The sequence below is a fragment of the Nannobrachium achirus genome (assembly GCF_963921795.1).
Source record: "Nannobrachium achirus genome assembly, chromosome: 11".
NCBI classification, from domain to species: domain Eukaryota; kingdom Metazoa; phylum Chordata; class Actinopteri; order Myctophiformes; family Myctophidae; genus Nannobrachium; species Nannobrachium achirus.
The window spans coordinates 51,056,047-51,071,443 of NC_137820.1; the positions used below are offsets into that span (position 1 = coordinate 51,056,047).

Sequence of the window (15,397 nt, forward strand, 5' to 3'; positions counted from 1 at the left end):
GTACACAGTAAAATCCTCAGTGTTAATGCACACCTTCAGAAGAATGAATGTACAACAAAACAAAATGTGAACACAGTAAAATCACAGTAAAGTCTCAATTAACTCTAAGATACAAATGTATACATACAGTGTGTGAATTGTATTTATTTACCCAATACAGACCTGTCTTTTCAGTTGTACGATGAGGATCATACATGAGATTCCAATGTTGAAAATAAAATAATTATTAATAAGCTAACAAGACCAAACCGTCCGATTAATTGAGTTGGAGGGACAGTGCTATAATGAAATGAGGCACAGGAATTTGAATGCAATTCAATGCAGTTTTGGTCTGCAGCACACTGTAATTAATTCGGCCGACTTTGTGAGCACTCAACTGTTATTGATCAGCGGTCTGATTGCTTGATGGGTAATTGATTATACATACACCTTCCTGGTTACTAGCATGACATTGAGCCTGATCACTCACTCTAATAAGTCACTCACTCACACACACACACACACACACACACACACACACACACACACACACACACACACACACACACACACACACACACACACACACACACACACTTGTTCTTACGTCTATGTGTGTTTATGTTGGGAGGAAAAAAGCGAGGCATCACTAACGCTCAATTTATACATTATAAATTGGTATTCTCTCAGGCTTAAGCCTGGCTCAAGGAAGAGGATGCCCTAGATGCAATACGTTATGTATTGCATCTAGGACTGAGCTGAATGATTAAAAGCTTTATTCATTGGATTGGGAATCAAATCCTTAATTAAGAATGGGATGGCCCAACGGTTTACATTCTTATTTACACCACACAGTATTTCAAGAAATTGGGAGGTTATGCAGTTGGCCAGCCTGGGCCTGCATATACTGTTGTGTCAAGACTGACAAGGCCAAGACCATTGTTAATCCTGCAGGGGAAATTCATAGCTGCTCAAATGGTCATGATGAGTTCTAGGGGGGGTTGTTGCTAGGGGTTAAGTGTCTTGCTCAGGAACACTTCGGCACATAGACATGGGAGGCAAACTTGTGACCTTCTGAATATCAGACGACCTGGTCTCTGCCCACTCGGCTATTTTCTGTGTCTTAATTACCGGTGGGTCTTGTTTCTTAACTTAAAGACCTGCAGGAGTGGTCAGTTCCGTTTTGTTATTTTGAGGACGGTAAATTGCGCATTGCACATCTTATTTGAATCAATAAATGACTTGATATAGCATCTGTGAAATGTTCACACAAAAAACCAAATTCATGGTCAATTATATAATCTTGCATCGACTATAACAGTGTCTGGTGGTCATTTGGGAGGTCCCCAGATGATTAACTTAATGAGCAACATTGTTTTCTCTCTCAACAGTAAACAAACCAACATAAAGTTGAAGTGTATAGTGTGTATCTGTACATTTCTAAAGTAACAAATTAAGGACTTTGTAATGACAAATTAAACAATGGCCAAAATGTCAAATATTAGAGGCGGAAATTGTGAAAATAGCCGATCTACATGCTCACAACGCCTTGCAACGCGAGGCGTTGTGAGCATGTAGATCTGCTATTTTCACAATAGAACCATGTTATACAAAATGTAATGCCTCAACTCTTAGTGCTCGTCAGGGTGGGTGGGGGGGTCCCCAGTTCAAATATGATTATTTTGGAGGTTGCGGCCTGAAAAGGTTGAGAACCACTGGACTATAAGAAAACATAAGATTAAATAGTTAGTACTCCTTTTCTATACTGTACAGTACGTGACATTAAGGAATACACAGCAGATGTGCTGGCTCCAAACCTTCTCCCAGAGTGCATACAGCCCGCAACATTCAGCTATTTAAATTGTACATTACAAGCTGTTTCTTGTGCATGGTGTGTTTCATGGTGCGTGTCTGTGTGGTTGCTAAAATGTCAAGAGATAACGAGAGAGGGAGAAAATTATAATCTGTGCTGAAAAACAAAATGGGTAAGAAAACCAGGAGGAGGAACAGTCTCGCATAACTCTCGCTCTTTGAATTTGGTGAGTAATGGACCTGAAAATACTTCTTAAGCTTCTTGGATATTCATCTGGCTAGCCATAATTGGGGAATAAACAAAATTGAATTAATAAGCTTTGGCCTATTCATAATGCACTCTGATAGATTAAACGATAAAGCACACTGCATTTGGTACGCAATGATCGTGTGCCGATTAGGAACAAAGGGAGAGTATAAAACTGAATACAGAGATGTTGTTTTGTTCCGCTCTACTAATCCGATTTCCCAGAAGTTCTCGCCAGCTCTCGCATACAAAAGGGAGGGGCGCGAACCAGCTCACTATAGCTCATTCACTCTCTAGGACAGGGGTCTTCAACGTTTTCAGGCCAAGGACCCCTTAGTTGAGAGAGAGATGTAGCAGGGACCCCCACAACCTTTTCGTAATTTCATTGTTTGACAGCACAATCATCAGTGTATTTTGGATTCATGCATATCAATTTGTGTTTTCAGATATTTAACCACTTGAACCGTCAATACTTAATAAACTTGACCTTTCACTGTGTACTTAGTCTGCACTTTTCCCCCTCTACACCAAACACCACCTTTGCCGTTAAGAGGGAATCGTCAAGGAACTGAAATTGTTAAAATCCTAAAGGATCCCAACCCTACTTTTATCAGGTTCTCCTGGCCAATCTAAGATTCACTTATTTGAATGCCATAGATTTACTGATAACTACTATGATTCAAATATAAATAGGAAGTGCATGTTATCTTTCTTAATGAAGGTGAGTAAAACTCTGATGGCTGGAAATGCAAGTCCAGCCGTCAACATCCTGCAAGCTCACAATGCATTGCGAGCAGCATGAAATGCTGTGAGCGTGTAGATCTGCTATTTTTGCCAAATGTTTGCCGCCATAATAGGGCTCGCTAGGGTTCATGTGGTTAACTCGGATACGATCTGTCTCCTAGAAAACTGTGTGCATGGAAATAGTCTGGAACGGCGTGAGAAAAATGGGAGAACTTGTAGTCCACATCCACCAGCATATTTCCGGGTCCACTTGACTCCACTTTGATAGTTTCCAGATGTGTGTGTGCGTGTGTGAGTCTGTGAGACCATTGTAACCGATACTGCCTGACTTGGTTCTAAAAATAGGTTTAATAGTACATGCATAGCTATAAATAACTGTGAATGAAAAGCTTGTCAGTGGATGACATCACCAAGTCTGGTAGTTGTAAGTTATGGACGTGTCGCTCAAGTTCACAAAGATGTATTGGACCAACACCATGATAGAAATAACCTTCAATAATTCAGTTTTATATCTTAGGGTGTATTTCTATTCTATTATATAACTATCTCTGCTGTCAGGCAGAAACCAGCTAATTCCCACAATCCCTGTAGACATCTCTCCACACACTGCTATCTTTGGTGTCTCAGAGGACTATGCACGGTTCACCTCCAGTTTGGAAACACTCGGAAACACTCAGAACACTGGAAACACTCGGCTGCGCCTCGTGTTTCCCAACGCCTCTCAGCCGGTGTATACTACCCCGGTAACCACTCGCCTCTTGTGGCTTATTGCTTTAGTATGTATGCGTGAATTGTGTTAATATCGTTAATGGGAACCGTTAAGGAATCGAACCGTTAACTCTTTCTCAGCCTGAACGCACATATACGCATTATTGCGCAAGACTGGCGCAGCCTGATCGTACATATACGCACTAGGTGATTAAAAACGAAATAAATGATAATGATTAAAAAAAAAATATCGGCACACCATTTATATCACCAGATCGGCTTACCCAACATATCGGCACACCCCATCTGCGTGCGAGGAGGCGGGGGGATAAACACAAGTTATTTAGAAGGAATTTAATATCTCTTTTAAATATGATATTTACTGCATGCTGTGTCATTCAGATGCATTCAGATGCATTCAGATTCATCTGGTATTGGCAATATGTATCATTGTGTTGGTCAGTAGCTCCGTTTGAACTGATTGGTCTATTCATACAGGAAGGAAGTACTGGTCCATTCAATGAGAAGGTTGAGCAGCTGTGTGTGTGTGTGTGTGTGTGTGTGTGTGTGTGTGTGTGTGTGTGTGTGTGTGTGTGTGTGTGTGTGTGTGTGTGTGTGTGTGTGTGTGTGTGTGTGTGTGTGTGTGTGTGTGTGTGTGTGTGTGTGTGGGGGCGCGCGCGTGCTGTGCGTCGTGCGTGCCTGTTTGGATGATTGCGTGTATTACAGTATCCCCGGAAATAGTGGAAGGACTCCAGATGTCTGTGGCTGTGATGACATGTATGGCGAGACACACACACACATAGAGAATGGTTGGCCATATCAGTTACACAGTTAAACAGGAACACTTAAACAGCTGGCTTGGCTGTGTGAGAAAGACTTGGCTGAAAGGTCCAAACAACAGGGGGCAGAGAGGAAGAGGAGACGGAAGGAGAAAGCTGCAATCCCACAGGGAAAAAGACTTGCAGAAGAATGAAAGCAGCACAAAAAAAGCAAGGCACAGAAAGAGAGCTTTAACCATTTAAACCCTACACACCCTGTGTGTGTGTGTGTGTGTGTGTGTGTGTGTGTGTGTGTGTGTGTGTGTGTGTGTGTGTGTGTGTGCGTGTGCGTGTGCGTGCGTGTGCGCGCGCCTTTTTTTTTCACCCATTTTTTATTTTTTTACAAACTCACAAATGTACCCCAGAAGAGCTCTAAACATAATCAGATTAGATTGCACCACGGTGCAGTAGTTACACGTTTAGTGGAGAGGGTGAAATGATTTTCTTTACCAAATCATCAGTCATAAGGAAAAGAACATGTGCAAAAACGAAAGAACGATATCTTACACACGGTGTGTTGGCAAAACTTCTGAATAAATTAAAAAAGGGAGATTAACCTTTGAGAAAAGCCAACACAAATTCAAGCGCTCCATCCCAATAATCACACACACACACACACACACACACACACACACACACACACACACACACACACACACACACACACACACACACACACACACACACACACACACACACACACACTTATAAATAAAACATTCCATTGACAGTAGACAAATAGCCAACATGCCACATTGAGGTTGGATTGTTGTCATTGGAGAGTTTTACTGTCACAGAGACTGAATACCGTTTCATAGGCCACATTGACAGCAAATATATCTATGGAAAATGGTCTCCCTCCTCTGTCTGTCTGTCTGTCTGTCTGTCTGTCTGTCTTGGACTGGTGCAGCAGATGAAACATGGGTGTCTCATTCACCAGATCTTAACATACTTTACATGCCACAGGGACATCTAACTTTTCCCCTGCTTGTTAAACATACACCCACACACACATAGTACTTCTGAAATGCTGCTCCATTCCGTTCTCATTGCCTCTCATTTCCTCTTATAGCATACTGTATACGTTATATGGCTTACATGTGTGGCTTTCACAAACTGTGTATGTGCCTGTTCACATGCATACATTTTTGTAAACGCATGTCTTTATTTGTAAACGCATGTCTTTATGCATCTTTGTTTCAGATATGAACGTGTATCCACGGTTCATCATCTTTTATTTATTAAATGCACATTATTCAGTGGTAAAGAACTAGTTTACACTAATGGTTACAAAAACATTCTGATGAATTTGGGCAGAAACCAGGAACTATTGGGATATACTGTAGGTGTTTTCAGATGAATTTGGGCAGAAACCAGGAACTAGTGGGATAGAGGTGTTTTCAGTAGTACATTGTGTTCAGGACAGATGGCTTTTGGCAAAGAGAAAGACGATGAGATACAGAGATGCTGTTGGTGATAAATATAGAACACGAGACCCAGCAGGAGGTGAGAGCGAGTCAGACACTGCGCGTGTGCGTGCGTGCGTGCGTGCGTGTGTGTGTGAGTCAGACAGACAGACACACACTGTGTGTGTGTGTGTGTGTGTGTCTGTGTTGTAGTTTAACCCAACATACTGGGACAACACAATTCAACCACCAGGTGTATACTGTATATAGATGGTGGGCAGGGGGCATATTTTCCTCCATATCTCATTTTACCTAATGTGCATCATTACATTTGTATGCCTGCAGGTCTCACAGTAGTGTCAGCACTTTGCTTTAATGGCCATTAGTGCTACACAGTAAAATCCTCTGTGTTAATTTCACTGTAAAATGTAGATTTGTAAGCTTGTAAAAGTTAGCTATTCTGTCTTTGCCACAAATATTGCAGTGGAAAACAAACAAAAGAACAATAATGTTTTTAACTAGTCTGCTCTGCATTCGTTAGTCTATTTTATCAAGTTACATTTCATGTCTAACTTTGATAAAAGCTGGGAAGATGGGACGCACGCGCGCACACACACTGTGGGTGATGTCCACATTTGCACTACAGTAAATGGCAAATGGTAAACTAAATGGTGCATTTGCTTTATTCCAAATCACTTTACATAGATTGTCCATTACCGTACATTCACTCCACACACACATTCATAACCAATGAAGGAGGAAACCATGCAAGGCACCAACCAGCACATCAGGAGCAATGAGGGGTTCAGCATCTTGCTCAAGGACACTTCGACACTAATGCTGCGTTCAGATGGGCTCAGGCAAGCGGTAGACGGCAAACGGCACTACCTGCTGGACGGTACGGCAAGGTAGAACAAAATATGCCCGACGGAACGGTACGGCAACATTAATTAATTATTTAAAGCGCTCGCACAAAATGAAAACGCGCGCTGCGGTGGTTGAGGTGGCTCCATGCTGCTCTCTCTGCTACTGCTGGCTGATGTGTGTTCTGTGTGTGTTGGCGCTCTGCTCGAATTTGTCCCGTGAGATGGAGCTACGTAACATCCGGTTCCAGATTCCGTCCTGTACCACGGTAAAAACATAAATTAATTTAACTTTGAACGGCACGTCTGCCGTTTACCGTCACCGGTTTCGACTGCCGGACTACTTTACCGTTTGCCGTTCTACTCCCGTCCACTAAAATGACTTCCGGTTTGCCGTCTACCGCTTGCCTGAGCCCATCTGAACGCAGCATTACTCTGGGGGAGCCCAGGATCGAACTGGGAACCTCACGTTTCCCATATGGGCACTCTACCGGCCTCTCGACCCCTGAGCCACTGCCGCCCCCTACAACAGTGGTTCTCAACCTGTGGGTCGGGACCCCCCAATTTATTTTGAGGGGTCCCCACAGATGATTAACTTAATGTGCAACAGTGTTTTCTCACACAAGAGTAAACACACCAACATAAAGTTTAAGTGTACAGAGGTATCTACACATTTCTAAAGTGACAATGTAAGGACTTTTTAATACCTCTAAAATGACAAATTAAACATTGGCCAAATTGACAAATATTAGAGGCTGAAGTTGTGAAAATAGCCAATCTAGAAAATGTAATTTCTCAACAAAGTGCTTGTCAGGGTGGGGAGGGTCCCCAGTTAAAATATGATTTTTGGGGGGTTGCGGCCTGAAAAGGTTGAGACTTAGGAACCACTGCCCTAGAGTATAACTTGTCTCTCCTTTGGACCTGTGAATGGTTGGGGCAAGGGGACATGTCTTCTACAAATAGAAGAGCGAACAAAGAAAAAGATGGGTGAAGTAGTGGCCGTGGAAGCTGCTCCTCCAATACAGTATAGAACTTAATTGATCCCCTGGGGGAAATTCAGTTGTCATAGCAGCACCACAGTATGAAACACACTGATAGGAGTAGAGAGATACACCAAAGCTTAAAGACAAAGTAATAAGAAGGGATTAAACAGTGTTTTTTACTCCTGGTTTAATAAAGGTCAAATAAAAAATAAAAACATGGACAGTCTATCTATTGTGAATACAATCTATCCACAGTGTGGGAAAAAAAGAATGAATAATCCAGCAGTTGTCCTTAGAAGTCCTCTAATAGATAATAGTGTTTATGGAACAGCCTGGCCTTTGTTCAAGACCATTAACTAACTCTACTCTTACCCTTCATTTCTTTGACTGTACAGTATGTTTATCTGTCTCCGTTTACCACATCATGTTTGTAATCGGCTGCGTGTGCGTGTGGACAAGACATGGGAGACCTAAACATGCAAATAAACTGCAGTGAAAAGTCTTGTTAGCGCTCAGTGGGGGCTGTTTTCTGGCAATGCGTCGTGTTTCTCTTCCTGTAACTTTAACACCCCTCTTTTTCTGTTAATCCGCTTATCCTTCTCATATCACAATGATATTGTTGTGTTTTTCCGTAAATTAATACCTACTTTGTCATTACAAGAGTGTTGCCCAAAAGTAGTGAAAATAGCCAATCTACAAGCAAACAACGCTTCACTATGCAACGCGTTGTGAGCTTGTAGATCGGCTGTTTTTAAAACGGGATTAAAAAAAGGAACGGTTTTGGACATACAAGTTTTCCCGCTCGACAACAACGATTTGATATCTCTTATCTAGCCTCCATCTGTTTCTCTCTCTGTGTCTGTCTGTCTCTCTCTTGCTATCTAACCCTCTCCTGCTCTCTGTTTAGTCTTCACTGTCGTGGGAACAATATTGGTTTCACAGCTGGCAGAGGGCTGCACACAACCCTGGGATTTACACGCTATAGGTCACTGGCTCCCTATGCGGGGTCCGGAGACCCCCAGGGGTCCGTGAGGGGGTTCCAGGGGGAATGATAGTTAGGGGAGTTAAAGACCTTAGGGGTCTTTAACTCTGAACGTCAACAGAACAAATGTAACTAAATGGAACACGACACGTACGTACGCTCTCAGAATTCGATGAACACGGGGCATTTTACAGTGTATATTGGGGTCCCAGAGATAAAATATACATCAAATGGGGGTCTGTGCCGTGGCCTAATGTGTATCAAACTTGGGGTCCTTGAAATTAAAATGGTTGAGAATAACTGCTATAGTTCACTCATGTTGTGCCTGGTTGTGTGCATTCACTTTATGAATATTTGAGTGTTTCTTTTTACTGCTCATTGACTGATAGGCTAGCCTATCTGTCAGTGAGCACTGAGCAGTAAAAAAAAAACTAAAATATGACATAATATATTGTAGCCGTTACAGTATATGTGTTGTGGATATATCGTTGTTTCTTACAAAGGTTTTAAAAAAAAATAGTTTTATTGTTCTGTTGTAATGAGGATGTGAAAATATGACTTCTACATGGCTTATGCGTTGTGTGCCTAAACAATTCAGTCTAAAAATCTGCAAAGTTGTCCCGTGTGTGTGTGTGTGTGTGTGTGTGTGTGTGTGTGTGTGTGTGTGTGTGTGTGTGTGTGTGTGTGTGTGTGTGTGTGTGTGTGTGTGTGTGTGTGTGTGTGTGTGTGTGTGTGTGTGTGTGTGTGTGTGTGTGTGTGTGTGTGTGTAAAATGGCACATTGCGTTAGAAGAACCTCATTGTCCCAACCAATGGAGTAGAACACCACATAAGCGGGATCATTAAGCAAATATTTCACAAGATGGGATGCGACCGTGTTTGTATGTTGTTGTGTTGTACATGCTGTGTGTGGGTGTGGGTGTGTGTGTGCACGGACACTTAAAGGGGAAGACCACCCATTTTCAATATTGAAATATGTCATTAATTTACCTTAGAGGAGTTGTGTGGAAATAGAAAAAAAGTTCCCCGCCTTCTGTGTTGCCTAGAACTGGAGGATTGATTTTGGGGTTTGTATTGTAAAGTACAATGGTGTGATGTCATCAAGTTGTACCACCCATTGAAAATGGGTGGTCTTCCCCTTTAAGGAAGCGTATACGTAAGACTGTGTGTGTTTTTGCAGTGTGTCTCCTATCCCTCAATCTTTGAGATTTGTAGATATTCAGGAAAACAATATCCACAGACACCGATGTCAACACACACAATGCCCACACACACATACATAATATCCTCTTTACTGACATGCCTTTGATTTTCTTATTGTCTATGTTGCTTCTTGTTTCCCTATCCACTCGTCTTGCTTGGATTCTAACACCATATGCATTTCAGAAAAACATCAAACGATCCTTCCTTGCTGGTGGTTTGTCAAAGTAAAGCTATAGTGTTATTCTTGTGCATGTGCCTTGTGGATCACGATCTGACAATGCACACACCTTTCAGGAGTGTGTGCTTTGTATATCGTTGCTGTCGAGCAGAAAACCTCTTATCTCCATCTTATAACCTTTTATGTTATATCGTATATCAATTCCTTACGTCTTCATACTACAGTGTCATACAAAAGTAGAAAAAATAGCTGACGTGTTCCATTCTGCAACATTCCACTGACCTGCCACTAACAATGGCATTTCCTGTTCCGAGCATGTCTTAAGGATGGACAGTACGGTAGTTCAAACCTAATCTAACCTAGCCGAAAGTTCTCTGTCAGCTTCTGCATGCTGCAGACGGCCTGTTTAGTGCTGTGCATGCTGTTTGCATCACAATACTGTAGAATTCACCATGTCTTTCTGTTCCATTGTGAACACAATAGGTGTGACTTACAGTATGGCACATCATATTTGTCACCCATTACCCTGCACAACATGTCTTCATCTTTTAACTGTGTAATGTCTAAAACGCTATTATGGTACCGTGGAAAAGGAAATGCTGGTTTCTGACATGTCCGGGATGTTTGACTCGCTGAAACACCTCTCTGATCTCTTCCATATTTTGAATACTTGGCAGTGTGGTGTGGCAAATGTAATTTTCACGGTAACGTGGGATCGGTAAGGCCCTGTTATTGCATTCAAGTGTTGGCCTTTGATTTCGTCAGCAGCTGTCAGCTCAGCCACCACGGCGAGAAAAAGCTGCTAGCACCGCTACAGGACATGCAGAAGGAAAAGAAAATCGGAATGAATCCAGACAGTTACAGGCAGAGGACCATAATGTTTTAGTAACAAAGGTTGTGGCATTTATTAATTAAACCAGTATCATCCGTTAATCTCAAAATTACATCTATTGTGAAGTGAGCTATTCATGAGTTAATTTCATTAAGCGTCCTGCGAAGCTTGGCCAATGTGACCCTACAACCAAAACATACAACAAACTTTGGACAAACAGACAAAGTCAGATGTTGGAGCACCGCTCAAAAAGTATTTAAACAAAGGTAATGATAATCCCATAAGTATGTGTAGAATTTCTTAGCGTTGGACACTCCATTCATTCATATCGTTATCTGTATGGAGGATGAGTGCAGGCGTTTGTTTTGACTGACGCTGAGGAAGGCCACAGGCCTAAACCGGTCCGTCTGACCATCTTCTACACTGGTGAGACTGCTGTTGTGTTTTAAAGAAATAAAAATACAAAACAAGAAACTACTGCAGCGAGTGCGGATATTCCCTTTCTTCCTGATACTTACCTGAATCTGCACCCAGTAAACAAAAATACTTTTCTACTCTCGCAGAGAGCGCGTCATCTCCAGCCGGTTTTGTACCGACTAGGAGTTTTTTGTCCTGCAGGCGTTTGTTGTCATGACTCTATGCTAGTAGTGTATTGTCCAACTAACACTGTGACCAGCACCATCAGTGAAACCAGGGCATTGCCTTGAACCATAACAGAGGTAAACATGGAATCAGACCCCACTGCCACATAACATGATCACATAGGGAACACTGGTGTTTTACATTTTACCATGAGGATCATTCCCGGGGTTTTCTTCGTGGGAAATTCAGCCGTTGTTGTGGCCTCAGAGAATCATGAGGAACTCGAAACTATGCACTGAGGGCAAGCATGTCTAGTTTTCTCAGCCTTCACCTCCCCAACCCCCAGCAAAAAATACACACAATGACAGTTCCCCTCTTTTGATTTCAGTGTCAAGCGTCCAGCAGGGATGTCCAGCCTCCTGAACCGCCTCGGGGGCAAGAAGCAGAAGATGAGCACGCTGGAGAAGTCTAAAATGGACTGGGACGCTTTTAAATCTGAGGAGGGCATCACAGAGGAGCTGGCCATTCACAACAGAGGGAAAGAGGGGTAAGAGAAACAGAGAGAGGAACAAATGTAAGCCCTCAGTAGGGCATTCACCAAATATTCGAATATTCGAATATCAAAGTCACTATTCGACGTTGTTCACCGAAGTCGAATATTCGCTTATTTATTTTTTATTTTTTATTGTTTTCTCTTTAAAAAATATATAGTTTATAAAGCTTGGCTAGATAAGAAGTCATAAGAATGAGCTGTCAATGCCCCTGGTGGATGAATTTGTTAATGCTCTATACCAGGGCTTCTCAAACCTTTTTAGGCCGTGACCCCCAAAATAAACATATTTGAACTGGGGAGCCCCACCCTGACAAGCACTTGGAATTGTAGGTATTACATTTAATGTGACTCTGTTCCACAGATAAATATTGTGAAAATAGCAGATCTACATGCTCACACATGTGAGCATGTAGATCGGCTATTTTCACAATGTTCGCCTCTTGCTTACTTAATATTTGACAGTTTGGCCAGTCCTGTTGAATATTCGACTATTCGAATACTTTGAGGTCGAATAATTCAAATACTAAAAATCACTATTAGTGAATGCCCTAGCCCTCAGTCAGACAGCACATGGCTTGCTGGAGGAGTGGACAGAACCGCAGTCCAGGCTGAACAGAGAGAAAGACCCAGAGTGGAACATGGATCCAAGCATGGGGGAGGCGGGGAAGCGATGAGTGCCGCCGCTGGTGAAGAGTAATACAGGCAAAAGAGAAATGAAGATAAGGAGGGCGGGGGGTGGGGAGGAGAGGAGAGGAGAGGAGAGGAGAGGAGAGGGAGTTGTCATTTATCCTCCCGCTGAGAGCGAGTGACAGAGAAGTGGGGAAGAGGGATAGAGGGATTTAGAAGAGTAGATGGGGAGGAGGATTTCAAAGCGGTTCGTAATGCCGGAAAATGAGAAGTGGGGGGAGGGAGGTGGAGGAAAGAGAGGAGGGTAACTTTAGGATGGATAGATAGGGGATGAGGAGGAGAGGAGTGGAGAGGGGCAAAATAATAACCAGTGACAGTAGAGGTGACAGGAATTTAAGGAAAAAGAGGTAAAACTGCAGCGATGAGAGAGAGAGAGGGGGAGAGAAAAGTAGAGGACAGACAGAGAGATGGAGAGGAGAGGAGAGAATAATTTCACCCTCTCCTGAGGATGCTAATTAACCATGACATCATCATTCGGTTACCAGGGGCAACTCAAGGCCGCACACTCAGCCCATTAACTGGCAACAATACACACACTTACATACACACACTGACACACTCACACACATGCACATAGTAAGGCACTATCTCAAAGTCACGCAAAGTCGCTCACTTGTATAGACACGCAATAACGCTCGCACGAAAATGGGTTCTGTGACGCTTAAGTGCATATACATCATGCAGTCACAGGCACGGAGATAACCAGGCAGACATGCTGTCATACATGACCTGCTATGGTGTCACATGGAAATGAGCCCATAACAGTCTCTCACACCCATGTATCTCTTTTTCTAAATCTCTCATTTACTCAGTTCACGAACATACACGCACGCACACTTGTGGTATTATGCAGAGATATAGTCACATCTCTCTCACGTTTTTCTCTCTCTCACATACAAACACACACAAACACACACACACACACACACACACACACACACACACACACACACACACACACACACACACACACACACACACACACACACCACAGACAGTGGAGAGAGCAATCAGATATAGCCGTTGAATTAGAGGGTGGCCATGGTTTTTACAAGTTACAGACTGGAGGACAGGCTAAATATCTACTGCGTGTTTGTCTATCCAGGGAGAGAGAGAGAGCAGGATGGAAGACAGACAGTATGAGGCAAAATTTTATGTCAGCCCCGCCATTTAGTGACGCTCATCTGGGAGGGAAAGGAGGGAGAGACGAAGGGAGGGGTCATTTTGGTGAAATAGCGGTGTGATGGAGAGGATTCATAGACAAGAGGCTAAATCAGTTTAGGCCATTCATTTAAGGTTTGGCACAAAGAAAAGAGGCAGGGAGGAAAGAAAAAAAACTGAAGGAGAGCTAAGGAAGATGGAACTGGGGGAAGAATAGTGGTTGGAGGCAGGGAAGGAGGAGTGACACGCACTGGGAAGAAGGGAGAAAGGAAAAGTCCACTGCATGAGCATTTGTAAAAGGTCTTTTTCTTTGTTAAATGCTGCCAAGTAAAGTGATCGAAATGGCAATCTACCATGACCTCCATAGGCCTGTGAGAATGTTACGCCAGACATTCAAAGCATTTTGTCTCAAATACCATGGTCTTTGACAACAAATAATTTAAACTGATGACTTTTAACCCATTTAGACCTGAGGCTGATTAAAAACACCTAATCCTAACCTAGATTTTCAGAAATCTTAAAATTTGTAGTCAAAAAATGTGAGCAAGTTCTTGTTGCTATATACACAGCAAAATCTAAAATGACACAGAGGCTTTCCCTGTCTTAATGGGTTAAAGTTATACCATGTAACTTTTTTTATTAAACAAATCTTAAAATTGTCCTAACTGTTAAATCGCTAAAGTTTTAGAACACCCACTCCGTTATTTTCAGCTTCTAAAGCCTTCTCTTTATATGTTTTCTATGAGCCGTGAGGGCTCTGCATCATCTGTATACGTTGTGTATATGTTGGCCAATCACATAGCGGATCATACACACATGATACACTACCGGCCAATCACAGCGTATCTGCCGTCTCTTCAGGAAGTAGCCTCCCTCAGCTACAGTGTTTACGATGGTGAAGGATTCTTAACCTCTTAATCCCCAAATCCTGACCAGAAAATTACGTTCTACCCCTCCACGGATTCGTATCGGTCGCGGTGGTTTGCGGCGCCGCTCCGGTGGTCCGCGGCGGTGGTCCTCGACGACTCCGGGCGAAAAAAGCAATTCCGCTACTGACCACTAGTTTAGCAACTTACACAGTATAGCTTTAAAGCAAAGAGGAGGGTTGATGTGCGAGAGGAGGCTTTTAGAATGTATTAACTACAGTACAGTACACTGATTTGTGGAGGTGTGAGTGAGACGGTATGGACAGAGTAAATCGCACTTGGTTCGTTTCTACAGTGATACGCTAGGCTAGGGTCTGCATTCTAACGTCGTCAACATCCCACGCGAAAGGGTACCTTCGACATTAGCATGTGGATGCAGACGTTCACTGGAAAGATGACGCCTAAAGCATGAGGGAACATGCAGCTTAGGGATCATAGACAAGCTCCCCTCGCCACTCACCCTCTAGAGCTTTCATCACAAAGCTGTGTGCCATGGCACAGAGTGCACTCCGGTTAAAGGGAAGGAAAAGAGCATACTTAGTTGGTTATTTCAACACTAGCCCCTAAAGAACCCGCTGATAACATATTCAGCCTAATCCACCCCATTTATCTCACCACTGTGCTGTGGTTACTCCGCCCTTCTCTGGTCACGAAAATACCAAAAAGTTATGTCATCACACTGTTGACGGCCCTTTACTCCCATGCTCCTGTTTCCCCAAAACCCACAGCCTTATC

At 42.9% G+C, this 15,397-nt stretch overlaps 1 protein-coding gene across 1 annotated transcript in view; it reads left to right on the forward strand.

Moving 5' to 3' along the window:
* Window positions 1-15,397, forward strand: part of cfdp1 (craniofacial development protein 1) — a 30,616-nt gene that overhangs the window by 14,601 nt on the left and 618 nt on the right. The window contains exon 6 of the mRNA XM_080736818.1: window positions 11,724-11,882. Within this exon, the coding sequence (XP_080592944.1) occupies window positions 11,724-11,882 (159 nt within the window). The remainder of the gene's footprint in view (window positions 1-11,723; window positions 11,883-15,397) is intronic.